Source organism: Ornithodoros turicata, unplaced genomic scaffold (genome assembly GCF_037126465.1).
Source record: "Ornithodoros turicata isolate Travis unplaced genomic scaffold, ASM3712646v1 ctg00000783.1, whole genome shotgun sequence".
In the NCBI taxonomy this organism is placed as follows: Eukaryota; Metazoa; Arthropoda; class Arachnida; order Ixodida; family Argasidae; genus Ornithodoros; species Ornithodoros turicata.
The window spans coordinates 459530-487157 of NW_026999401.1; the positions used below are offsets into that span (position 1 = coordinate 459530).

Here is a 27628-nt window from a genome sequence, read left to right on the forward strand (position 1 = left end):
GCTGAATTGTAGCGGCTGAGGCTTCGTAGACGCCGACGCTCCATTGGCCACGGTTTCTGCACCCGGTGGGGTATCCGGTATGGTGGAATGAAGGGGGGGGGGGGTCTGCATCACCCCACTTCTGGCACCATGTTGTTGCGCGAATGAGGAGCAGCCATCTCGTACGAAACCAACGCAGGAAGAAGACTTTATTTCCGTAAGCCGTCGGTCTTTGGCGTGGCACTGACAATGCCACCGGGACTGATGTTTTTGTATGCGGTATGTACAGGTAGGAGCCAATAGAATGGAACTAGGTTCAGAAAGGGAACTGACGGAAACTTGAGATGACCGTATAACTTTACTTGAAGCTTTACAATGTGATAACATTTACTTCTTCCTTGTTTGTGTTTGCTTCAGGGGTGACAGCTGAGATGTACCACATCAAAGAAGAACCTCAAGAGCACTGTTCAAGTGAACATCCCATCGTAGAAGTGAAGACTGAGCCGTACAACACTGCAATCTTGGCGGAACAGGACCAGATGGGACACAGACAAGACTCAACGTCTGGAGGTAAATATACAGTAAACCCTCGTTAACTCGAACTCGGATATCTCGAAACCCCGGATAACTCGAAATTTTTTTTTATCATGTAATATTCTCCTATAATTGCCATGTATTTGCCCCCTCTTATCTCGAAGGGCGTTGAGGGAAAAAAACGGATAACTCGAAATCTCCTCAGCGGGAAGCCTCCGAACCGGTCTGTGCATTCTTCCCTTCCGCGCGCCGAGGAGAATGTGGAGGTCAAATCTCGGAAGAGCCGTTTACAACTGCTTGTGATATCAGTGATATCTCCAAACACTCAAAACCTACGCGCCTGCACTCTGAGTCACGCGATGGCGAGGAGGTGCGAGCGCGTGGCGGCGTGGCCCAATGAACCCGTGGCAATGGGGAGAGCGCGGGAGAGGGCTACGAATGCGCCCCGTCTCTGGTTCACTTTTGTTTCTGTTGTTGCTGTCTTCACTTGCTTCCAAGGCTGGCTGTACCCGAACGTCGCCATGGCGCAACGCAGGCAGTGCAAGACTCTCACACTGGAACGGAAGGCTGCACTGATCAAGGAAGTGGAAAAGGGCGGCAAGACGAGGACGACAATCGCAAAGGAATTTGGCATCCCTTTGTCCACACTTTCCACAGTCCTGAAGAACAAGGAAAAGGTGCTTGATGGATTCCAACAGAGTTTTTCAAACAAGCGGAAACGGTGCAGAGCTTCAAAGTTCCCGGACGTCGAGGCTGCCCTACTGTTGTGGCTGCAAAACGCGAGGGCTGCAAATCTACCAGTGACAGGACCTATGATGATGGAAAAAGCCGACGACTTTGCCCTGCAGATGGGATACACGGATTTCTCCTGCAGCAACGGATGGTTCGACCGTTTTAAAGCCAGGAACAATGTTGTGTCCAAGACCATACATGGCGAAAGTGGGGCGGTTGATGGTGCTGCAGCGGTAAATTGGCGTAATCACCGGCTCGTAGAATTGCAGCAGTTGTACAGTGATAAGGACATTTTCAACCTCGACGAGGCAGCTTTGTTTTATAAGATGCTTCCCGGCCGAACCTTCGCACCAAAGGGCGATGCTTGTGTGGGCGCAAAGCAGCGAAAAGACAGAATCACGCTGCTTTTCGGAGCCAATGCGACTGGCGAAGAGAAGTTGCCACTTCTGATCATCGGCAAGGCATGCAATCCAATGTGCTTCAGGAATGCACGGCTGCCAAGTGATGTGCACTACAAGGCAAATAAGACCGCGTGGATGACCGCAGCTCTATTTGAAGAGTATGTGCGCACTCTGGACCGCAAATTTGCAAGGGACAATCGCAAAGTGTTGTTCCTTGTGGACAATTGCCCGGGGCATGGCAAGATTGATAACCTTGACGCCATCGAGTTGGAGTTCCTGCCGCCCAACATGACTTCCGTACTGCAGCCGATGGACCAAGGCGTGATCGAGATTGCTCGAAAGCTATACCGGAAAAGTCTGCTTCGTCGCGTGTTGCTGTCCTACGACAATGGAAAATCTTACGAAGTTGACCTGCTTGGGGCAGTGCACCTCATCCACAACGCCTGGACGCAAGTGCCTGCAGCATCAATTGCGAACTGTTTTGCGCACGTTGGCTTCTCACGTGCTGCACGTACGCCAGAGCCGTGCATTGAAGAGTTCAACGAGTGCGACGCGCTTCTCAGAGACGTGGTCCGCGTTACAGGCAACGAGGAAAACGTTGATGAAAGCGTAAATTTTGATGAGTACGCACTGTACGATAAGGATGTGCCAGTTACGGGTGAAATGAGCGACGCAGAAATTGTGCAGACGACGTTGAACACAACCAAGGTTGACTGTGCCGAAGCAGTTCACTGTGAGGAGCCGCGAGAGCTTCCGACAACGGCGGAGTTAAGAAATGCGCTGCGGTTGCTCCGCAACAAGGTTGAGTGTAGCGGTGGGCAAGACAGCCTAATGCGGTGTGTGAAGATACTTGAGGACGCGTTCCTGACACCGGAGACGAAACAAACAACGATAACGAATTTCTTCTCTGTACAGTGAGCGAATAAATACTTTGAGTTCACCAGTTGTCTAACGCAAGCTCGGCGTGTTTTTCCTTACCTCGGCCGCCAGTATATGTCGAAAATTGCGATAACCCGCTTATCTCGAAACCCCGGTTAACTCGAAATTTCTCCCGGATTTTGCGACTTCGAGTTAACGGGGGTTTACTGTAAAGTGCTCAATTGAATCCAGTCGCAAAAAAAAAAAATCCGAGTGGCAGGGTATGAATGAAAAAAAAGAAAGGAATGCGACAGAAATATTTTTAACTTTTCGATGAGGCACGTACTAGAACTTTCTAGCACATGCTCTGTTTTACTGAAGTCTCTCTGGCAGAATCACACAGAGATATTTCGTACGTGCATTGTCGCATTATCTCGACGTTTTCAGCTTTAATTGGAAACATAAACTGCAGCGTAGGTAATGTTTAAAATTGAAAAGACTTGTAAGGGAGCTATGGGGGCAGCCACCTTGAATACATGGTGTTTCACGTAAGAGTGACCCCTAATTATTTTTTTTAAATGTGCTCGAGGTAAAATTCAGGAACCTTCTGCGTGATGCTTGTGAAGGTTTTTGCCGCCCAAACAGGTGGTTTCCATCAGTGTACCTCATTAATTTGTCTAATTAGCTTAATTGAGCTAAAAGGTTGCCAAGGAAACGTCTCTTTTCGTTGCACTAATTAGAAAGCCCGTGGCCACAACACCCCATTTCAGTCACAATTGCAGGATCTTTCACTATCTTCGGGCATTTTTGTACGTGTTTTCGTGCGTCGAAATTTTTGTGGAAAGATCGTCTAAGATCATGAGAGACCTAAGAGACCCCCTTGATAACAGAATGACACAACACACTTAATTATTCAATTTCTTATTAAATGAATAGCGCAGACGTAAGGAAATAATTTGAATCAACGCAGCACAATCAATAGGTAGCACTAACAGAGAGCCAGACCTGCGTATACTCCAATCCGACGAAAGGAGGTTGGATACCCAGCCCACGGAGTGATGGTAGAAAAAGTGGCAGTTCTGAAGTTGAGAGAGGGATTGTATTATCCCAGCCGAAGCAGGATGCGATAAGCTATGTCTGTGTTATAAGCTATGAGCTCCGTAGAGCATGATTTTCGGCTATTTTTTCCCCGTACGATAGCTCCTCAAAATTCCTGTCAATTATCATTAATTTGAGTAAATTCGGCACACCCTCCACCCTGATGGGGTAAAGAAGCGACCTTTACTCGGCAAATTTCCGAGTTCAGTTCGCAAAAATTTACGCGATTAAACTTCGGTTACATGACATGCACATCAGGAGGTGGCAAAAACCTAGTAAGAACAAGCGCTGTTGACCGTATGATTCAGTGTGGCATAGTTTTCTTAAAGGGATGGTCTCGTACCCCCTGCCCCTTTCATAAAGTGTATCATTCGATTGCCCTTTGTTGAAAATGGAATACTGCTAATTTACCCGACAAAACACGCCAGAGTTATTAAATAACCGAATTAAATTGATAAAGATTGCAGAGCATGCCGCGATCTGTGTTTGCAACAATAAGAACGGCCATGTCGCCCTGCGGGTAGGTCCGTAATAGGATACAGAAATCGTCTGCTTTTGCGCACACTAGTGCATCGGCATGAGCAGACGACTTTCAGAAGTTACTGGGCACCGCGGCAACTCTCGTACATTTTCTTTCAGTTCTCAGGTGGAAAAAGTGCATTCTAAGTAGCGGCAAGCATGGTGGTTCAGAACAACTATGTTAATCCTCAGAGACAAGTTAAAAGTCGCAGAACAACCCCATCCACAATCACAAATCTGAAGTCTCTGGCCATCGGCGCGCGCGGTCACATTACAGCTCCGACCAAAACTATATTACGCGCGCTTCCATTACACTCCCCATTGTACACTGATCACGTTTCGAAATTAAGTGTCACTGACGACATACATGGAGAAGGAGTACGTGTTTATTTAAAAAACGCATTAAATACTCGCGGAAAGAAAACACGTGACTTAGCTTCCACGTATCCGATTATGCGCCACATTATGGGAGACCCCACAGTCAATGCTCGGACTACATTCTCCGCTCGCGGAGGTATATGCCTGAGTGTCCCCATTTTGAGATCAAAGGGGATTACTCAACCCAAGGTGCTTCTGCAAGTTACAATTAACATGGCAACGACGATGCACCCGCAGGCTGACGTCATACGTGACGTATGCATGAGAGAAGCGCAGCTTTCGTCGTCTGCTCTGTACAGTACTCGTGAAACTAGTTTTGGCAAAGTTTCAGAATCGCCCTGGCTGTACGAGACCGTCCCTTTGATTAAAATTCAGCGTCACGTTTTCGGAGACACCCGTATGCGCCTTGGCTTCTTATACGACCCCTACAGAGTGATTGAGAGGGTAGAAGTGGGGCTCCAATCTTGTGCCGAGATGAAATCGTGCAAGTTTTCCTTGCGCCAGTCCCTCACCAATTTGTGCGCAAAGTCTTGTTGGGACGTGTGTGGTTTGTTATCTTGTTATGTTTAGAATGTCGTTCAAGTAGTTGTGCCGGTCGGGCTTTACTCCCGGGTCCACGAATATCGGGGGAGAGTGGGTGTCGCTGCTCACTGGTGACGAATGCACAGAACATTGCGTGTCTTGGCCCAGCAGTCAAGCTGTGTGGCGTCGACTTTGCCCCGACTTTTCCTGTGCTTTCAATGTGAAATACAGTGGAATCTCACTAAACGAAAATCTCTTAAACAGAATTGCTGTTTTAACGGAACAGCAGCCGCAAGGTTGTTTGGATCCCCATTTATGAGAGGGGTGTGAATAATGAAGTTCTCAAATACGCATTGAATACAAATATATCTAAAAAATTTGAACATCGAATCGAATACCACATCGTAGGTTAAAGGCTTCCAAGAGTTAATTATGTTAATGAGTATTTATGTTAAGAGTTCATTAAGTTAATTAAGCCCCGAAAACAAGCATCGTCATAGTTGTGTTATCCTCAGAAAAATGTCCCAAGTGCTAGTACAGAATATGTATGAATGTATTGGATTGGTGTAATGTATAGATGCTTATATGCATGTGTACAGTAAAAATATTTTACAGTGGAACAAGGTGCTGTTTTTATGAGGCAAGCTGAAATCTGTAAAAAAAAAGAAATTTGCTCTTCAAAAAACTTTCATGAACAGTGAACACCCATGTTGGCATTGTAAGTGCTGATGAAACAGTAACATCTCATTATGGCCAAAGTCTCATTACAACCGAAGGTCTCGTTAGGCCAATATCCCATTAAGGCCGAAGATGTTTCATCACGGCCAAAAAGAAAACAGAAGCATCCACCACATTAGCAGTCGCTGTGTTTTATGGTTCCAAAAGCGTGTCTGAGGTAGTGTGCCCCCACGGTTTGTGTTACACACAATGGTTCATGTACACAATACTGCGACAGTGTTTCATGCATCCCTCGTGAAAAATGTTTTTATTCTCATACTGTGTTGTACGATATTTTTATGAGTTACGCCATTTTCTCTCAGTATTCGAGCAACATCCTACTCATTGGTTGTGTGAGCAAAATGTTTGCGTGTGTTTTGAAAGGTTACTCCACAAGGGAGCCCACTGGGAGCTCCAGGAGCCACATGACCTATGACCATGATCTTTTCCTCCACTAGCAGGCTTCTAGAATTTACGTCCACCTGAAATTTTTAAAAAAGTACATAAGGTGCTGAACAAAACGACATGTGCTCTTGTTTGATGATGACCATACGACGTATGGTGTCAACGACTTTTTTTTTTTCATATATTCAAAACATATTCAAGAAATTATGGACAACAATGGCAATTATGTCATAATGATGCAGCTGTAAGCCAGAAAAAGAAAGTGCTCTATGAGGCTTTACATGGGGTGGAGGAGTCTCTCTCGTCAGTGCTTTATCCAGACACCCCTACACCCCCCAAATGTTCAGTGACACCCCCCTAACTTTTTTTGCCTGTGAACCCCCTACAGGTGGCGCCCTTGCAATTTCAGCTTCAGACATGCCTGTAATGATATGTTAAGCTGTAATGACGTAACTATAATGATGACCCCCCCCACTTTTTCCAACACCCCTCTCGTGCTTGGGATTCTGGATAATCCACTGCCCCTCATTCATTTTCGGGGGGGCACTACATTAGTGCTTATGCCACTGCACTGATGTCACAATGTTATAAGCGCGTGTCACTCTGGGCATTCGGAATTCCTCTAAGCTACAATATGTAAATTCAGAATCAGTATGTCCGAAGGGTCAGCGTCAGCTGTTACCTGCAGGCTTCATGCTCAAACGCGTGTGCGCAAAACACTTCCGCCATGGTGGGCGATGTCGTTAGTGTAATCATACACGCAGGACAATTGCGGGCGCATGGAGTAGTGGCAGCAACCTGAGAACGATACATTTTCTGGTTATATATGATGAGTAATCAAAAGTATGCCTTTCCACATGTTTTGTTTCGTCGTTTGTAAGAAGCGCTAGTAGGGGAACAGCTCTTGGTCGGTCACAGGCAAGCCACAACGCGAGAAGTGCCGATATTCTGATTACGCGATCAAAAATTAAAAAGTCTGGAACCATGCACACTTCTCTATGCAACTACTTCCCCAGCATCGTGAGACACGACACCCACATATTCACGTACGGTGCAATGTGAAATGATGTGCAGGAATGAAAAAGATACCAACATACTTGTAATCCAGTGTCTCATAAGTTTGTTTCAATTTTCTGGCAGCTACCATGAAGCCATGAAGTGCACAAGTTCCGCTTTGCCATTCTCACGCATATTGCTGTACATTTTGCAAGCGTCACGCAATCCCACGTGACCTCTTTTTGATCAGTGAAAATAACTCTCGTCTCAGCGCTAATCACGTTTTGCATGCTATAGAAGGAGGGGGAATCAATACTCTTCCTTTCGTTAACTCCTGGCTCTACTCGTGTCCGAAGGTGAAGGAAATCTCAGAAAGGCTGGGGCTTTCCAAAACAACTGTTTTTCGCATCATCGGCGAGGGCCTTCACTTGAAAAAGGTCAGTGCGAGATGGGTGCCACGACTTCTCTCGTCAGTTCAAAAGCAATGGCGCATCGTCTGTGCCAAAGAGTTTTTGGAGCTCTGTCAAGAGAACGAAGAAGAAATATTGAAGTTAATTGTCACAGGGGATGAGACTATGGTGCTCTACTATGATCCCCCTCCGAAAGAAGAGTTAATGGAATGGCGCAAACCAGGAGAAGCACCCCCAAGAAAAGCCAAGGTCACACAATCCACAAAGAAGATCATGGCAAGAATATTTTGGGATTGTCATTGGATCCTCCTCATCGACTTCAAAGAGAGGAACACCACAGTGAATGCGACTTATGCTTCACTCCTGCACCGACTGCGAGACGCCATCAAGGAAAAGAAGCACGGCAGGTTGAGTCGAGGTGTCCGGTTGCTCCAGGTTAATGCCCCTGTCCCCACGGCTTCTGTTGCCAAGGATGCATTGAAGGAGTGTGGCTTCGAAGAAATCCACCACCCACCCTACAGTCCAGACCTGGCACCAAGTGACTACTTCCTGTTCTCAGACGTGAAGAGGGATCTCAGAGGACAGAGACTTCACCGATCAAATGTCATTTAGTGTGGCTGTTCGATAGTCCAAGCCACCAGGACAAAAACTGCGCAAGTTTCTTTCCAATCGACGGTGCAATTAATTAGGAAATTACAATGAAAGATTACGGGCAACACTGTACTAGGTATTCGAAATGAATCCGGTCTCCTGACACATACGACGGCAACCACATTGCATGCGTATAACACTGGGCCCGACATAACAATCCACCATAAAATCCGCCCCTGCAATCCACACAACGATCCACATCTGAGGATAAATGGATAAGCGAACTGAAATGAAATGCTGAGCCGGTGAAAAAAATGTGTCAGACGTTCAAGGAGCCATCGGGTCTTGTTTGTTCACAGAGGTTCACAGAGAGAGTTTGTTCGAATGGGGCCGCAAACAGGAGGAGTGCGCAGGCGCAGCAGAGAAATAGGGAGAGCCTCCATCGAACAGCGCTGGGTTACTTTGCAAAAACAGGGGTTAACAGGTTAAACTGTTAACAGGGGTTTCAGAATGCATAGGTAAACAGGAAAACTAATAATATGGTTACTAAAATAACAAAGTTCCGATGTAATAGTGTGCAATACCAATTTTCAGTGTTGCCCGCTGTACAAGGGGTTGTTTGACAGCAGACGTCGCACCGCTCCACTACGCTCCACCCTCACCTCTTTCGTGGCAAATTAAAAATATTTATAGCGCCTTGTCGGTCGTGTGGTTCTGCATATGGTATTTAGAAGCAACAAAGTCTTTAGTCACATCACCGGCATATCATGCTTGTATACTGCTTCACAGTACCTTTAAATCTACTGGCAGCACTGTGGCAAAGCAGACCAACAAAACGCCAACTCCGCCGAATACGCCGGCGAAAGTGTCTCGTGCGCACGACTCTGGGCCAAACAGAGCGACGTACGATAGCAGTGCCATGGTGCTGAAACAAGACCCAGGTATAGACGTTTAGCTACTGAGTGCAAGATTCGGCTTTTGTTTATTTTCTCTCAAAATGTAGTATTTGCAAAACCCAACAGGAAAGCCATCTGTTTATCGGTCTCCTTGTTTACAAGGAATGCCTGACAAATTGAGGACTTCTTCCCACAAGGCGTCGCCCCGACATTCTTGACCGCGTTTTTATTTACCAATTAAAAATACTTAGAGTAAACTCATGCGCATATTACTTGTTGCGCTGAACCTTTGAATCTAGCACTCTCACGTCATGCTGATTGCATAGGTTAGACCTCGACTGCTTTATAGTACCTTTAAGGACAGAGCCCATTTTGGACCAACTTTTTTGTTGGTTTAGGAACAGAGCACATTTGTGGTCGATCAGCGTCCTTGTAGGAGCCCGAGATTATTCGTGCTTGTAGAGGAGGTGGTGTCTCTCTACATGAGTCCCTGACTGGTGATGATCAAACGTCCCTGACTCGTTCTCGAAGTTTGACCCCTTAACCGCTTTGGAAGAGCGTCACTTGTCTTCAGAAAAACAGTTTTTGTTTGATTGCTTTGAAAAATTTTGATCTGTCCACACGACGTTCTGGTTCTACGAGTGTAGGGGGCAGCACTGTATGTCGTTCGTGTCGCCGTTTGAGGCGAAAAACGTGAGCTGACAGCACAGATTTTTTTTAAACAGTTTTTAAACCTCTCACCCATCGCGTTTGTCACAAAAACAAAGTTACCATGAGATTTGTGAAGACTGTGATCTGGGAAGCAGAAATGAAAGCGGTGATTTGGAGCCTCGGAGCTCTTCGGGCAAAGAGGACGATGACAGTGCGGCTGGTTTAGCAAGCAGCAGTCACTGGTGTTCCGTCAACAAAAAATGATCCGCCCGTCTGCTCCTCGTTGGTCCCCATTCATTCTCAGGGGCATTCCGGAAGCATTTCGATATTTCGCTTGTTGATGAATTTACCGAATACTTTGAGCTTCCTACATTTGTGTATTCTCTCTGTCACCTTTCTGCAGAATGTAATATCTCTTCCATCTCTTTACATAGAGCAAAATTTCTGCGCCAGCCTTTATGGAATGCCACGTATCGCGCGAAGAAAAAAAAATTACCAATTTAGTGAACAAAATTAGATATTTTTCAAAAAGTTCGAGGGGTTAACTTTTTAATCGGGATTTCGGGCACAAACGACAGGGCAGGTTGAGTGGACCATCCTAGTTGCAAGCCATACTTAAAGTCTAACAGATCCTGAAACACCCATGTGCGTAAGAATAAGCATCCTCGAATTTTGATATGCAAATGAGCCGAATCCACGGTGAGTATGGTGAAAAAGAGAGCTTACGTTCCTCATGCACCCCAGTAACGAAATATGAGCAGTTTTTTTTTCAGTCTACTCTAAATGGCTGAGCTAGTACATCGTTGGCCAGCTTTGGCTGGAATGGCTCAGCCATGTCAAATTAGCATAATGGCTCGGAAGCCCTTCCTGCACGTTCAGTCACATGATGGCGGAGATAAGCCGTGCATATTTAAGCATAGCTTAATTATATGACACTGAAACAAAAATTAACAAAAATGCTCATACGGAAAAAGAAAAACAAAACGCTGTGACTGTCTCGAATTAAGCTGAGGTGGTTCCCTCCGAAAGTCCTACGCTTCACTTCTTGGCGAATGCTGGAGTATGGTGTGAGCTGCTTTAAGCTTGTGGCCTTAATTTTGCACAATGGGGATTATTTGTGGAGTTGGAAGGCAAATGGCGTGACAGGGCTTTGTCAATGTGGCGCCACCTAGTTTTTCAAAAGTCCAGAGTCAGAAATGCTCCTCATCTCGTATGCCCTCGTAATGTCAGATTTGTGAAATTTCAGATGCAAGAGAATGCCACGTATTTGCACACTGTCACGAGTCTGAAAAGTGTTCCACTACTCCTCCATCGGATGTTCAGTTGGGAGTGATGGGTTCTCGGTGCAGCACCTGTCCCTCTGCATCCTCATGGTCTGCAGGAGACGAGAACCACATGGTTCCAGAGTTCAGCACGAGCCGGAACCTACAGCAGCAGAAGTGGACACATTCATCCAAGAAGCCATACAAGTGCGATGTCTGCCCTGCAGAGTTCACCCGGAATGCTAACCTGGAGCAGCACAAGCAGACACACACAGGCGATAAGCCATACAAGTGCAATGTCTGCCCTGCTGAGTTCAGCCGGCGGGGAAACCTACAGCGCCACAAGTGCACACACACGGGCAAGAAGCCATACATGTGCAATGTCTGTCATGCAGTGTTCAGCCTGATCGGGCACCTACAGCAGCACAAGCGGACACACACGGGCGAGAAGCCATACAAGTGCGATCTCTGCCCTGCGGAGTTCAGCCAGAGTGGGACCCTACAGCAGCACAAGCGAACACACACGGGTGAGAAGCCATACAAGTGCAATGTCTGCCACGCAGAGTTCAGCCAGAGCGGGACCCTACAGCAGCACAAGCAGACACACACGGGTGACAAGCCATACAAGTGCACTGTCTGCCCTGCGAAGTTCAGTCAGAGTGGACAGTTACGGCGGCACAAGCGGACACACACGGGCGAGGGGCCATACAAGTGCGATATCTGCCCTGTGGAGTTCAGTCAGTGCTGGCAGTTACGGCGTCACAAGCAGACACACACGGGCGAGAAGCCATACAAGTGCGATATCTGCCCTGCGGAGTTCAGTCAGTGGGGGAACCTACGACAGCACAAGCGAACACACACGGGTGAGAGGCCATACAAGTGCGATGTCTGCCACGCAGAGTTCCGCCACAGCGGGCACTTAAAGCACCACAAGCGGACACACACGGGCGAGAAGCCGTACAAGTGCGATGTCTGCCACGCAGAGTTCAGCCACAGCGGGCACTTAAAGCCGCACAAGCGGACACACACAGGCGAGAAGCCATACAAGTGCGATGTCTGCGATGCAGAGTTCAACCAGAGTGGGAACCTACAGCAGCACAAGCGGACACACACAGACGAGAAGCCATACAAGTGCCGTCTCTGTCCTGCAGTGTTCAGACAGCGTTCAGCCTTGTCACATCACATTCGAAAACATACAGGTGAGCAGCCATAAGACTGCAACCTCTGTCCTGCAGTGTTCATCCATAACGCAAGCTTGCGGTGTGAAACGTGTGCAGTCTCTGTCCTGCAGAATATCGCAAGCACGCACCCTGAGGTGAGAAGCCATAAAACAGTATTCTCTATTCTGCAGACCTGAGGCACAGCACAAACCTGCAGTGCAACAAGAAGACCTACATGGGTGTGAAGCCATACAAGTGCAACCTCTGCACTGCAGAGTTCGTGTAGAGCAGGAATGCACAAAGTTGGAGAAGAAGCTCCTAGAGCTAGTTGAGCCACAGCAACGAACCTGTGACCCAACATGCAGCCACGACACACTTGGGATAGCGACCACACAAGTACACGTTAAAGTGCACCAGTCCTGGGCTGTCCCATGTCCTTGACGCAGACACTTGAAGAAGCACATGCTAATGCACAGGTAGGGGAACGCTGTACCGATTCGATTTGTATCCCACCATATTTTACTTGTGTTTGGCACTTTGAAACTCGCACGCACGGACAGGCAGAGGGTAAAAAGAGTTGGGTTGGGTGGTGACACACGTGAAAAGTAAACAAACAAACAATGAAGGGACACCCGTACAGTGGCTCTGAATTGCTAAGCTGGGTTTATTTTCATGAACAACATATGCACTGCATTGTTTCCTGCTTGCCTCTTTATGCCTTTCTTGGTGAATGCTTCTTTGGCGCCCTGCATCTCCTCAGCTGATAACACAAACGAATAAATTGACCCAAAGAAATAAAAGAAAATGATGAATCCCTTTGTGAACCTTTTGTGTTATGAGCATCTGTTGTGGAATGTGTTACAATTTGTAACAATTTGTGAATGACGTCTCAGGAGAAATTACGAGGAGACGGTTGTGTATGGTATGAGAGGTTAAAGACTGTGACATCAGTCTCGAGAACATTTTCTCTCTTGTGTCGAGAGGGTCGACCGGACACTGCAACGACTAGAACTACAGCTCCCGTCAACATTAGTAATAATTAGACCCTGAAGTTTTCGGGTTTTATATTTTTCCAAATTCAGGGGGTAGAAATCGGGTCAATAAATTGATGTCGAAAATTCATGCAAATTCGGGCAGAAAAATTACCATCAGACTGAGTTCGGGGAGAAATCGGGCATTATTGTAGAATAAACGTTCACTTTACCGTTTATTCAGAGTGCCAGAAGTAAGGGGCAGTCACATATTTTGTGAGAAACTAGTATGTCGATGCCTTGAGGTGCCTAGACTAGGTGTAGTTTTGCAGGTAGAAATCGGGTTTAACCCTAGATAGGTGAACCTCAATTCGGGGTGCAAATTCGGGGAAAAATCAGGTTTAACCCTAAAACATCAGAGTCTAGTAATAATGCAGGTAGAAAAAATGGTCTCGTTCCGTCATACACGCTAAAAATCAATGAAACATGCACGAATCTGTGCACAAAACCTGTTCAAAACATGCAGTAAAAATGTGGCATGTATGCGGTATAATTAACTCGAGCTGTATATGAAGACCTAAATGAAGATGTAAACTTTTTATTTAACCGGATATGTTGGGGATTGCAGTGAAAGATAACTAAAGTGGAATATTGAGAAAAAACAATGCAAGGTCACGTTTCAATGATTGGAACTGTTGAAGAAAACGTTTGCCACCAGACACTGTTCAATATTGTCTGGAGTGAAGTTCTGTTGCCTGTCAGTAGAAATTTTCTTATATAGTTCGAAAATGACCTCTCTCTACGTTATGAGTGTCGCATACTTGAAGGCTGAAAGTAGGTGTGCGTAGAGATGCGAAACCCCGGGAAAAAAACCAGAAATTTTGGCAAAAAAGTTTTTCCTTGTATTTTTCCTGGTCTCCGGAAAAATTGCCAAAATTTCCAGGAGAAAAAATTCAGAAATGTAAATTTTCATGCCTTCGGTGCGTTCCATCCCGCCAATAGTACCTTAGGTGCCTCTAATCCGCCAACAACAACCAACTTAGAGTTCCGTCTGGCTGCTCCAAGCGATCGCCATCACGTTCACATAATGTCGGAGTGGACGGGTTGTTCTAATTACCTATCGCTGAGTAGACAGCAGTCTCATAGGACGCTCTGCTCTGCATTTATGCCTAGAGGGTGAACACTAATAAAGTTTCTAGCTCATTGTATGCTGTGGCTTGGCCAGGAGAGCTTCCAATCAGCAGTAACTGGGTTTGTTTCCATTTTCTCAAATTTTTCGGAAAAAAAATGAAAAAGCTTTTTTTTTGCGATTGAAAATTTCTACAAATTTTGCATCTCTAGGTGTGCGTGGGCACGACCTCCGGTAGGGAAGCAAACAGATAGCCGACTAATCGGAGAACAGCAAAGTAACACTGCGTCAAATTTTGTAACAACCTTTGCACCGACTGAACTGGTAACCTTCGCGAGCTCTTCACGTACACCTTTCACCACATCCAAGGATTCCACGAGAGCAGAAGGCCTCCCGTTTCAAGCTTCTGGACGGCTCGCGCGAGGAAGACCAAGCTAACTGTACCTCCATAGCTAGCACTGGCTTTTCAAACAGCGCTTCCACTTCTCTGACAGCGCTGCTGTCGGAACAGAACGTGTTTGCCACGTCCTTCTAGTCGCCCGAGTGAGTTGCGTAGAAATCGACTGCCTCCAACCAGGTGCCCCGTCTTGTGACACAACAGGCTCGAGGGGCAGGGGAACGTCTGCCATCATTGCTGAGTATGTTACTCTTCGACTTGTCGCCTTCACAAAAATTTTCTTCACGACTGGCACTATCTTGTTGACGTGTAGGTAGGGCTCCCTGACTTCCTCTGCCACGCGCTTGAGGCCGTGCGCCAAACACGTTCCGTGCATGAGGTTTGGATAGAAAACTTTCGGGGTGTCAGCAGCCTTTATCGTGTACGCATCTGCACCTGCGTAAAATACCCTAAAGTTCTCCCCGCCTGGTCTGGCCAGAGTAGCTTGAGAGCATCGTTTACGAATCTGGCTACGGTGCCGTGGTTTTATTTTCTCGAGTGTTCAGCTCACGAGCAGATAAGGCCTCTGGACCTTCGATTATCATAAAGTTTTCCAACAACAAGATGCGCTACGTAGCGACCGCAAGGGTCCGTCGTCTCATCCGCAGCAGCCCACATTGGGCCGTTCCCGACAGAAGACCTTACTTCGTTCACGATTTTCTCGTACAAAAGAGGCAGGTAACCTTTGCGATTGCCGGTAATCTTGTCGATTCTGCCGGTATCGTCCTGTGGGTATACTTCTCGAGGCATATTCTTAATGTCGCGTTTTCGAGTTTGCACCACGGAATATATTAGTGGTGACACAGGCTGCAGAGATGTCCGCACAAAATTCGCCAAACTCAAGGCGAGAGCTCACAGCGTGTGGACGTAGGGGTTGCGAAGTCCTGCTCCCCTTTGCTCTTTCAGAAATGTGGGACCTGACATGCTGGTCCAGCTGGAACTTCCTCTCTGCATTGACTTATAAGAGACCGAAAAAAAAAAAAGGAAGAAAAATTGAGTCTGGAAACATCAACAGCCGTGACAGTGAATTTTTGTGAAGTAAATAAATACTAGAGAACGACCTGGATTTTGCATCTCGTCTTTGCGCGTACATTGTGTCGAGCCCCATTTACGCTTATGTGCTCGAAAGATTCTCGTTGGTAATCCTCCCTAATGCATGAAAGCCCATGCCTTGTAAAAGTCAAGGGATGAGACTTAAGTGTTAGTGTTAAGTCTATATAGTTGAATGTTCCATGCGTGCTCCTTTCTTGCCTCCTTCTCGCAAATCCTGCGGAATAATATCTTTCAGTCGGTGCACAAATCTGGATTCTCTGTCGTCCATCTCTTGTAGAGGCATGAAATTGATGGCTTAGGTCTCGGCATCGTAAGGAAACGACGTGAAAGTGGCAGATGAACGGTAGGCACCTTAGAAGAGAACGCGTCATAGTCTCTGTTGCTGCCACAGAGGGCACAAGCTGAGTGGCGAGGACGACCGCAGGGAAGCAATCTCAAGGAGACTGCACGATGCTGAGTGTCTCATTGGCGGCTTGCGATGCGAAATATGGTTTACATCAATACGTCATGACGAGCAGGGAAATATGCAGCAAAAACGCAAAATATGCAGCAACGTATGAAATTGCATTTATGTTCACTTAAACCTTACCGCAAATTGTTTGGGACAAGGCTCAAATGTGCTTTCACGTCACCACCAGTGTAAACCATGTTCAGGAAAGAATATGTAGAGCCGAGGGCGGGCATACCGATTACCCGAGTTATCCGCATATCGTCACGAATTGCGGGTAGGAATTCGCGACCGCAGCGGGTAAAATGCGGTTATACTCGCATTACCCTCACTCCGTGGCCAACTAAGTGATCCCTCTCTGTCACACGTGAGCTCAGCAGTGCACTATGTCGTTGCCCGTATAAATCCATGTGCCAGACTGCAACAGGCAAGTGCTGGCGGGAGAGTTTGGTTATTAATGCTCTTTGAATTATTACTATTAAGGCTCTCTATTGAATTGCAGTTTTATTTGCATACGATCGAAGCTGTCCGAGACACGTAGCCAACACTCAGAGTTTCCATTGTTTTGAAATAGAAACAGCGGTAAAGTGGACGAGGAACACTTCCCCTGCGGGTCACAGTGCGGGTATACAGACAGCGCTGAGGGTGTGGGTCAACCGGATAAAATTCTTGCGGGTGAGGGTGCGGGTCACACACATGCGGGTACTGTGCGGGTCTAAACTTGCTTACTCGCACTCACCTCGTAAGAATATGCATTTGCATGACAATCCGGTCTCTAGAGATTACGGCAACCCTTGGGGCCATGAGGAAATATTAATTGAGCAAAATTATTCTGTTCGTTCAAGGCGAGGATTTTGTTCACTTATCTTGCCCCAGAGGTCTCCAGGGTGGCTGTTGTCACGTTCGTTAATAAGACAGTTTTTTCCCCAGAGTTATTCTTAACGTTGACGGGAATGGTACAACTAGAAACAGGTGCTACTCTACAAACTTGATGTTACAGGATTGTTCTCTGTTTGAGAGGTATATCTAGGGCTGAGAAATTCAGGCACCAAAAACGATGGAAGGAAGCAGCATCTCTTTATGCACAGGCAATTTCCTCGAGAGTATTCAAGTATCCGAGGTATTCAAACAATATGAAGATTTTCCGAAACTTTACACAAATTACACAACATCGAGTGCAGACGTCGGGGAGTCAAGAAAAAATAAGCATAGCCTATTTACATAGCAAAAAGAAAATAACGAAAGTACTCATGCAGGAAACGAAAAGAAACAAAACTGACCGTGGCTGTCCCGAATGGAGCTAAGAGCGCTCCGTCTGAAAGTCCTACACTTTAGCTCTCAGCAAATACTGCAGGGAACGTGGTGCCATCTTGTTTTATCAAAAATGTGGAATTATAGATGCGCCTCGATTGGTATGCCCTCAGAATGTCCTATTTATGAAATTTCAGACGCAAGAGAAAGCACTGGTACCCTCCATATTAAGGACCAGCCCAGAGACGTCTACCCTGCAGAGTACAGCCCGAGCGAGAACACACAGCACCACAAGCGGACAGATTCATGCAAGAAGCCATACAAGTGCGATGTTTGCCCTGCGGAGTTTAGCCGAGGTGTGCTACTACAGCAGCACGAGCGAACACACACAAGTGGGAAGCCATACAAGTGCGATGGCTGCCGTGCAGAGTTCAGTCTGAGTGGGCACCTACAGCGTCACAGGCAGACACACACGGGTGAGAAGCCATACAAGTGCGATGTCTGCCATGCAGAGTTCAGTCTGAGTGGGCACCTACAGCGTCACAAGCGGACACACATGGGTAAGAAGCCATACAAGTGCGATGTTTGCCCTGCGAAGTTCAGTCAGAGCGGGCACCTATGGCGTCACAGGCGGACACACACGGGTGAGAAGCCATACAAGTGCAATGTCTGCCCTGCTGAGTTCAGCGGGGGTTGGATCCTGCAGGAGCACATGCGGACACACACGGGCGAGAAGCCATACAAGTGCGATGTCTGCGACGCAGAGTTCTGCCAGAGCGGGACCCTGCAGCAGCACAAGCGAACACACACGGGTGAGAAGCCATACAAGTGCGATGTCTGCCATGCAGAGTTCAGTCGGGGTGGGCACCTACAGCGTCACAAGAGGACACACACGGGTAAGAAGCCGTACAAGTGCGATGTTTGCCCTGCGAAGTTCAGTCAGAGCGGGCACCTATGGCGTCACAGGCGGATACACACAGGTGAGAAGCCATACAAGTGCGATATCTGCCCTGGGGAGTTCAGCAGGGGCGGGCACCTACAGCAGCACATGTGGACACACACGGGCGAGAAGCCATACAAGTGCGATCTCTGTCCAGCAGTGTACAGACAGCGCGGAACCTTGTCACGTCACAAGCGGACACACACGGGTGAACCGCCGTAAACTTGCAACCTCTGTTCTGCAGTGTTGACCCACAACTCAAACTTGCAGTATGATACAAGCGCGGTCTCTGTCCTGCAGCATATCACAACCAGGCACGATGAGGTGAGAAGCCATAAAAGAGCATTCCCTGTTCTGCTGACCTGAGGCACAGGACAACCTGCAGTGTAACAAGAAGACCTACAGGGATGGGAAGCCAGAGAGATGCAATCTCTGCACTGCAGAGTTCATGTAGAGCAGGAACACACAAAGTTAGAGAAGCTGCTGCTAGAGCTAGTTCAGCCAGAGCACGAACTTGCGGCTTAACATGTAGCCAGGACACACTTGGGATACTGATCATAGAAGTGCGCAGGGACCAAGTACACTTGAGGGTGCCAGTGCAGTGGTGTGGTGTGTCCTGAAGCCAGAGGCCTGAAGAAACACATGCTAATGCACAAATGGGGGAAGGCTGTATGGATGCAATCTGTATCCCGCCGTGTTTTATTTCTGGTTCTGGTAACTCGCATGCATGAACAGACCGATGGTAAAAAGAGTTGGGTTGGGTGGTGACACATGTGAAACATAAAAAAAGAAGACAACAGTGACAGAGAAACAGACAATGAAGGGACACCCATACAGTGGCTCTCAACTGCTAACCAAGGTTTACTTCCATGAACAACATGCATTGCATTGTTTCCTGTTTGCCTCTTTATTCGTTTCTTTGTTCCTTTGCCTTTTTGCCTACTCTTTATTCCTCTTTATGATGATGATGATGAATGCTTCTTTTATGCCTTACATCGCTTCAGCTGAAAACACGAACAAATATATCAACCCAAAGAAATAAAAAGAAAAATATTTCTACAAGACCCGACAACTTGTAAGAGGAATCGTGACTATCACGTTTCGTTTGACAAGCATGTATTGTAGAATGCACTACAGTTTGTAACAATTTGTGAATGACATCTCAGGAGAAATCACGGAGAGACAAACGTGTATGGTATGAGAGATTAAAAACTGTGACCAGAACGTTTTTTTTTTCTGTGCCAAGAGGGTTGACTGGATACTGCAACTACTAGAACTACAACTAGGACAGCAACTACTCTTCAAACTTGACTTTACTGGATTCTTCTGTACTTGAGAGTGATAATAGTGTAATGTGATAGGGTAGGGTAGGGTAATAGGATAAATAGGGTCAAGAAACTCAGGCATTAAAGATGGAAGTAGCCAGCCATCTGTTTACGTACTGGCAAGAGCGTGCAAGTGTCCAAGGTTATTGTGATTTACAAAAGCGGTGAGATAAACTGACCATCTAATCACTGCGTCCCATTTCGGTGTTACCGGTCTTTTCCGAGGGTTTTGAATGGGTGATTCCTAAATGACTTGCCGCTTACTTTAATAAATATAGACCTTCTCACCATAGTTAGTTCCTTAGGCAATTTGAGGCATTGTATGTATTTGTCCTTCCTATGTTGTTCCCGCCTCAGAACATCAGTTCTTTCACGTTCAACAGTTGTCGCTTGCGTCGATCCCGTCATATGATTGTGTGTATGGGTGAGTGAAAGGGGGTTGAGTGAGAGAGAGTGGTTGATTTGTCCCTTCAGATGGGACGCGCCCTTGGAAGTCGCTGGGGAGGTGTGTTAGCTTAGCTCAATTGGTAGAGCGCTGGACCGGTAATCCAGAAGATGTGGGCTCGACTCCTACAGCTGGCTAACCTTTTCAGTGACTTTCACCTTTCATGGTCTACAGACTTCTGTTCTTTATTGTTTCTGAGCCGATTCGCTTCCCCCCCCCCCCTCCTCCGCTGAATCTGTCACGATAACCCTGGTCGTCGGGGCCTTCAATTTAAGAGACAGTGGCCTACACTGTATCTCCGTGGCAGTCGTGTTGCCAGACGACGTGGAAGACATCACGTGAGGCGCGTTGTGGCACACTGAGTGACTAGAGGCATCTCGGAACGGGTAGGGGCGTCCGCTCGTTGGCGATAGCAAAGGGCGTGCGTAAGACTATGAAGCGGCCTGTTCGAATCCAACCACCGATGGGCTATGCCACAATTTTCCGCCGAATGTCGGCGCACTTCTCCCTGAAATTGTCCCAGCGCCCACATAAAAAAACCCCGTGCCCCACTCCTTTGTGCTGTCCACGCTGCATCTGCGAACATTTGTACGCCGCTCGCCAACATCTCCTAAACAGCAGTAGGCCTGCTTAACTCCTATGTCACACAAAGAAGCGTGCTGGTACAGTTCTGTTAACACTGCCGTGACATCAATGCAAGAGCGAACAAGAGAAAACAGCAGCAGCTCGAAGAGCTCACACGGGCCTTCTGCTATGTGTTGCTCACACCCAACGTTCCTCCGTGGCACTAATACGTAATCACAAAGAAGCACCCATTATTGATCCTTGCACGTCGGACACGCCTTACAAAAACCATGCTCTAGGTTGTGATGTTCAAGATCAGTAACGTGATGCCAGCCACTATAAAGGAATCAGGTGCTTGTCTTATCATATTTTTGGAGCCGTTATCGTAAAGGCCTTCCGATCTGCCAGATCTCCTCTAATCCTTCAAAATTTCCCCACTGACCCCTCGTTGCGATAAAGAAATGAAGGCCGGGGTGCCAGCACATCGCGAGAATCAAAGGAACCCTTTAACGTAATCAATTAATTTTGTGAGCAAGTAATTTTCCAAGTAATCTAATTACAATTTTCGGTAATCAATTACTGAGTAATCGATTACTTTTTTAACCTTCTGTCAACAATGGCAACTCTTTTCAGCAAGCCCGATATTCGACTGAAGCAATGACGCAGAGGTCACTGTGACGGCCATCTCTAGTCCTCACGTGTTCCATGCAGACCACAGTAATACGATAATTCCTTACAACCGCAACCTACTGGAGCAACAGTAACAATAGTAACAAAACGAAGCGGATGTTTCAACGCCTATACGGTCGTCCTCATCTGGGACAGGAGGCGAGACAATTTAAAAGTAACGGGAAAAGTAACGCGTTACATTTCTAATCGGTAACGGTTACATTTTTGATGAAATAATTTGTAACGGTAAAGAATTACTTTTCGCGCAGTAGTAACAGTAATTGTAATCAATTACTTTTTTCGAGTAACGTGTACAACTCTGCCTGTGTGTGATCGTGCCATGTTGAATCGGGACCTGGCACTGTGCCCAGATTCATTTCATATCCTCTGTTGTTGCACGGCTTTGTGGCAAAAGTTTACGGAACACGGCGCCTACCCATTTCTTCATAGGAGCGTCCCCAAGTGAGCAATCACGAAGAGATCGAATAAGAAACGGGTGGCCGGCCATTACATCCATCTCTCAGTATATGTGCCTACTCCTGCTTGCTGCTAGGTTGTCGCTCCATTGGAGAAATTCTGCACACCGGTGTTGCTAAACTTTTGTCCCAAGCTGTAGGAATCTGATTAATGGTGCGCTGGGTCGTTAGTTACACGTGTGGTAGTGGGTCAGTTCGTGTAGAGCCTTTCAGAGCCTTTTTGTGTATTTCAGACGTCGTGGGGATGGTCAGTTCACGTTGAATATGCACCCGTCTAGACTGACCAAGGATAGGTTGGGAGAGCCTTCTATATTTTTCATGCGTTGTAGAGTGGGTCACTTCACGTGGGATATGCACTCGTTGAGAGTGAACAGAGTTTATGCTATACACCCTATTACCAGTGATGGGCAAAGTACCTCAAAATTATACTTCAAGTAAAGTACCAGGCACCATTAGTACTTCAAGTACAGTACAAAGTACCGAATTCCAAATGTACTTCAAGTAAAGTACAAAGTACTAGGCAAAGTACTTCAAGTACTCATCAAGTACATTGCCAATTTAATTTGTATCACTTCGCATTTCACTGTTTAGTATCTGTGTCTTGCCTTTTTGTCAAAACTTTAGCGAGTACTCTTGACAAATGCTGTGAAGACATAAAGTCCTAGGTTAAGTGCTAACCCGTGAATATGAACTTCATCAGATGTCATAATTTGCAGTAACGTGAAGAGAGGTAATCAGTCCGCTGTGCTGTGATTATGCAAAATAGTATTATGTCCTGACTGATTCAAGATCACCCGCCTAGTGTGGTGTTCCGGTACTAATATTCTGCTATAACATGCTAGGAAATTTCAAGGGAAAAAAGTACAAGCAAACATAGATTATATATTTCTGGGCATTCCTTGATGCTTTTTTAAATACAACATGTTCAAAAAAAGAATATGATGAAAGTAAAAAAGGATGAAGCACAATGTAAGCCTTCATTTTTATACGACTGTGATCTGCAGTAATGTAATGCATGTAACCAATCAAAAAACGTAAAATGTAAAAATGAAAGCATGTGTGTCTTTCAGAGTGTCCATCATGTAATGCAATCACACATATAATGTGATATAAAATATATATATAATTAATTGTCAATGAAGGAAACTATATAAAAAAGCATAGAACCCTCCACTGGGAGAACTGAAATGACAATGGACCAAGTCATTGTGCTGCTGATTACAGTGTCCATTCCATTCGTTTTACATAATCATAGAAGCGTTGAAACTCTTTCAACATTTCAAGCCTCTCAACAAGCCTGCTTCAAGAAATATGCTCTTTAAAAGCATAAAAATCATTTTTGGTAAAATGTCAGACTGGGACTCTTGGTACTGAATCCCACTAAAAGCGCTAAAATGACGACAAGAAGACGAACACTGAGAGATAGCCCTATCTGTGTGTTTTGGTCTTGCTGTCATTTTAGCGCTTTTAGTAGGGTGCATTTTTTATACTCATTTGTGATTTTTGTGTGCAGTCCAAGTTTGGGTACTTGAGTACTTGATGGGAAAGTACTCGGGAAAAAAGTACTTGAAGTACAGTACAAAGTACACGACTTAAAATGTACTTAAAGTAAAGTACAAGTACACAGAAATGTACTTAAAGTACTACTTGAGTACTTGGTACTTCAAGTACTGCCCATCACTGCCTATTACGTATTTCGCACTCTGGGGGTGGGTCGGTTCATGTAGAACACATGCACCCGTCGAGATTGGTCAAGGTCAGGTAAGGACTGCCTTTTATGAATTGTTTACACTTTCGAGAGTGGGTCAGTTTATGTATGGATATGAACACATAGAGACTGACCAAGGTTAGGTCAGGGGGGGCCTTTTATGCATTTCACACGTTGGGAATTGGGTGAGTTCATGCAGAATATGCACCCGTCGAGACTGACCAGGGCTAGGTCAGGTGAAGGTTCTCCTGACCTAACCTTTGTCAGCCTTCACGGTTGCATATTCTACATTCTTTCCAGTAGATTTATTCTTTCTCGAGATTTGCGCGCGCCTTTCCGCGACAATCTGGATGTATACGATAACTCCTAGAAAAAGGCTCCACTCTTCTGTGAATCGATAAATGCATCGTTCGGCTGAATGGTTGATGGCGAGAGTGTTACGCAGCACAGGGGTGGCATCCAATGTATTCCTCCGTAGACGAAAGCGTGCTGGGCGAACGCAATGCACCCTGGACAGGCCCTGGTCGCACGTCACAGCAAACGTCAAGGCGCACGTGACCTTAAAGATGGCGGTGCCCGTGATCGGCGGCCAAACCGTTTCTAAACAGTGCGGTTGTTGTTTCTGGACGACGTTTTGGATGTTTTTCGATCACGGTAATTATTTTTATCCGATAATCTTGCAGTAAAACGCGCAGTTTTGCACACAAAGCCTCGTATTGTTGACTTCCAAAGATGTGATGACGACTGCGCGTTAACATTTACCGAGTCGTTGCCATGTACTTAAACTAAGGAGAAATGGGCTACCATGTTGCGGAAGAAGCACCGCATAGTTTACGCTAGCAAAATGCGATAATCGCTTGGTGTTATGACGGCGAAAATATGTCGGTAAGCGGCAAAACGGCGTACAAAACAAAGTCACGTGACCTGAAAATGACGTTTTCTATGACGTGCGACCAGGACAAGATGGCAGTTTTGCCAAAAGCACCCGCTTGAGGGTAGTTACAACAATGGCGGGTTTGTGTCACCCCTGTGTTACGCAGTAAGGTTGGGTTTTCAGACCCCATGTGTTGTTATCGCTGCACGGCGTGCATTTGTGCAGGCGCACGGGATACGATGTAAATGCAGTCGTACAGAAAATCGAAAGAGAAATAAACGAACGACGAAAATGTCTGCTGCTTAGTACAATTTATTTCCCCGAAAAGTTCCCGCCACCCAAGATCATGTTGGTAAAAGAGAATACCAGGGTCTCTTATTTCGTATACGTGCGAATGATCATTTCGTAGTTAAAGGTTGCCGGTCAGCCATGTTGTTCATCCAAGGTAGCAGTCCAAGCAGTTGCTTTTCCTTGTACATTTGCCATTGCAATTGGTAACAATCGGAATACAAACGCAGAGCTCGATGTCAATTTGACGACCTGCAAAGGGAAACGTCCTCACAATGATGGCTATACGGTAACGTCGTTAATAATTCCAAAGGTCCTTACGTTCAAGCTCGTGTCCTTCAGGTGCAGCTTCACTGGCGACAGATACACCTTAAAAAGAAAGGGAAATTTTGAGTTTCTCGCACTCTCAAGTTCCCCCAAACTTGGATCCCACCAGGTGAGCTGTTGCGTCACGCGCTTTCGACAGCTTGTTACGCGTCCTGAGCACCTGTTCACGTGACTCCCTCATCTCTCTAAACCTGTCACCGAATAACGAAGAAAGCCTTCGTGTAGAAAACTTTCTGCTGTCTTAGGGCGAAGGACATGTTCAAGGAAAAAGGAAAGGATAGGGGGGGTGTATATCGCCGTTTTTTCAGTCTGTTCGCCATAAGCTCCAATGTAACTAAAGCGGAATGATCCTGGAGTGATCCTCTAGGGGTAAAAGACTGGGACAAAAACCGTAGTTCGGAACCCGCCAATGTTTCCATTCCTTGTGTTCTTTTCAGTGGTTTACCCAGAATTCCAAGCGTAGAGGGGTGTTGGAAAAATGGGGTGTGCGTCATTATTATAGTTACGTTATCATAACATATCATCACTGACATATGTACCTATACCAGAAATCGTAAGGGCACCTCATGTAGGGGTACACAGGTCAATATGTTAGGGGGTGTCACTGAACATTTGCGGGGGAGGTGTTAGGGGGGTGTAGGGAGTCTGGATAAATTACTGGTTCATGTACTATCGTAGGACATCTCCGGCTATAGTAGAATAATTGTCGGTTGGAAACTGCCGCTGCTCTCGAAGTGGCACTTTTGGTTTGATCAAACTTTCACAACATCCTATATTAGATCCCATATTAGTGTTACCAAAGAGGAGGACGAAGACAACAGCGAAACGTAGAGGCGTCATGGTGTCCACGAAGAGATCGTTGAAACTTTCCTGGAGAAAGAGAATAAAAGACAGGCTTGTTTGTTTGAAGTCCTCAGAAACAGTTTTGGTAAAAACCTCACTTCCTCCGATACAGCCATGTGTAGTTTGAACGAAAGTGAAAAATTATGAAAGAAATGATGAACTCGTATGTGTTTGTCCTTCTAGACATGTGTTCCAGCCTCAGAACATGAACTGTCTCGTGTGAAAAATGAGTTGCGAGTTTAGCATTTAAGGTTAGGGCTTCTAAAACTTTGACGTTGACGCTGAAAATACGCTTTTCTGACGATAAATGGATACTGTTACAGGAGTCTTTTTTTCCAACGCCCTCGTTTTTCAGAGTCACCATTGAGTCGAGATATTTTGAGGGAGGAGCAGACCGACGTCTTATCATATCACAAACGTGGTATGGTTAGAACTGCCAAAGGAGCCGTGGTTGTGAAGTGATTAGATGTACTCAATTGCATTACACCACATAATAATCTACGCAAAGCACTGCAAACAGAGAACCATGCTAGTCCAGTACAGGAAGTAATAAAGAGTGGTTATCTCTCAAAGTGCTTACCTGTATCGAGAGGATATTTCAGATGTGTGTAGACTACAGAAACTGCCTGGCTTTTATAGGACACTCCATACAGGCGTACGTGATTCCATTGTCCTTCATAAATCTCTGTTTGTGAACCGTTACAGTGAGTTTTTAATGAGATTTCTGAAAAGTCCTGGACGAGAATTGACTTTCCAGTAAGTACCTTCTACATGGCATTTCCTTTGCAAGCACGCGTTCACAGCCACATGTGCACGTGGGATGTAAAAACTAAAACAAAATTCGACGTCAACCGTAATTAAGATTATGGCCATGACCGACATAGGGATTCAGATTATACAGAGCGTGGAAACTGTTGTGTGGTGCATGGATTCGCAGAATACGCAATTAACACGTACACGGGGATGTATTTATTAGAAAAAAAAGGAAGGATTACACACAGCCACGTGAACACAACAGACAGACAGACAGACATTAGACAGAAAAAAAAAAAAGACGCGTGTTGCTTACTACCTATTCCAAGGAGAAGAAGAAGAATTAGAAAGAAACAAGGATTGCAAAGTGTAACTACGAAGCGAGTACTAACTACGAAACTACGAAACAACTATTAAATACGAAGCGATGCCGTGCAAAACTATGCGGTAACCTCATAACTGCGGTTTCTCGTTTCCTGTTGTTTTACTTTCCGATGCATTCCCCATTCAAATTAGGGAGAAGAAAGAAAAAAAGGGTGTGAAAAGGGGGTAACTTCTATAGTTGACACCGACAAATTACTACAGAAAGGCGTAATTCCCCGCGGCTGACCGAATCAGAAGCGGGAAAACGTGCTATGCGTTGACGTTCTGTTTTGAGAGTGAGGTAGCAGCTAGAACTTTGCAACCTTTTAGGCAAAACATACAGTGACGACTATTACCTTCTAAAAAGTGTAACTGCTCCACCAATTTTTCTAAGAGTGTAGGGATAAAAATTAATGGTCTTCCTTGTGGTGCATCGAGGGATAACATATCAACTTGGAAGAAAATGCTGGAATAATCTTAAATTGGGTGCTTATGGTTTTCAGGTTCGTGTCAAATGTAGGAGCATAACTGCAGTCAGTTATCATGTAATGCTAGAGGAGAGGGCAACGTGCTGTGGTGTTTGGCCTAAGTACAACCATTTTGGCGACACAATGCGTTGTGATCTCGCTCCTTCCCTGAAATCAGGCAACTTTCTC

General features: G+C 46.0%; 2 protein-coding genes and 1 long non-coding RNA gene across 4 annotated transcripts; 2 read left to right on the forward strand and 1 right to left on the reverse strand.

The window, feature by feature from the left end:
- Positions 1-401: 401 nt before the first annotated feature.
- Positions 402-17681, forward strand: LOC135374873 (zinc finger protein 501-like). Of its 2 annotated transcripts, XR_010417135.1 has the most exons (4): positions 402-549; positions 10934-12148; positions 12301-12585; positions 17595-17681. XR_010417135.1 is itself a non-coding variant. In XM_064607795.1 (3 exons), the coding sequence occupies exons 1-3, from the start codon at positions 411-413 to the stop codon at positions 12393-12395; spliced, it is 1449 nt and encodes a 482-aa protein (XP_064463865.1). In that variant the 5' UTR covers positions 402-410; the 3' UTR covers positions 12396-12943. The 2 variants fall into 2 exon arrangements, 1 of the variants encoding a protein (XP_064463865.1); XM_064607795.1 differs by lacking the exon at positions 17595-17681 and having other exon boundaries at positions 12301-12943.
- LOC135374852 (zinc finger protein 239-like) lies at positions 17561-18559 on the forward strand. The gene has a single exon (XM_064607778.1). The coding sequence runs from the start codon at positions 17561-17563 to the stop codon at positions 18557-18559; it is 999 nt and encodes a 332-aa protein (XP_064463848.1).
- A 6135-nt stretch (positions 18560-24694) lies between these two features.
- Positions 24695-26464, reverse strand: LOC135374879 (uncharacterized). Its single transcript, XR_010417140.1, has 4 exons — positions 26437-26464; positions 25811-25883; positions 25008-25055; positions 24695-24938 (listed from the first exon to the last, which is right to left on the reverse strand). It is a non-coding gene; the product is annotated as an uncharacterized LOC135374879 (long non-coding RNA).
- Positions 26465-27628: the final 1164 nt, after the last annotated feature.

Coding starts and splice junctions, on each gene's coding strand:
- LOC135374852 (XM_064607778.1), top strand. CDS start 17,561: ATGCCCTCAGAATGTCCTATTTATGAAATTTCAGACGCAAGAGAAAGC.
- LOC135374873 (XM_064607795.1), top strand. CDS start 411: ATGTACCACATCAAAGAAGAACCTCAAGAGCACTGTTCAAGTGAACAT. Junction 550..10,933: donor ACAAGACTCAACGTCTGGAG/GTAAATATACAG, acceptor GTGAAATTTCAG/ATGCAAGAGAATGCCACGTA. Junction 12,149..12,300: donor TCACATTCGAAAACATACAG/GTGAGCAGCCAT, acceptor TCTATTCTGCAG/ACCTGAGGCACAGCACAAAC.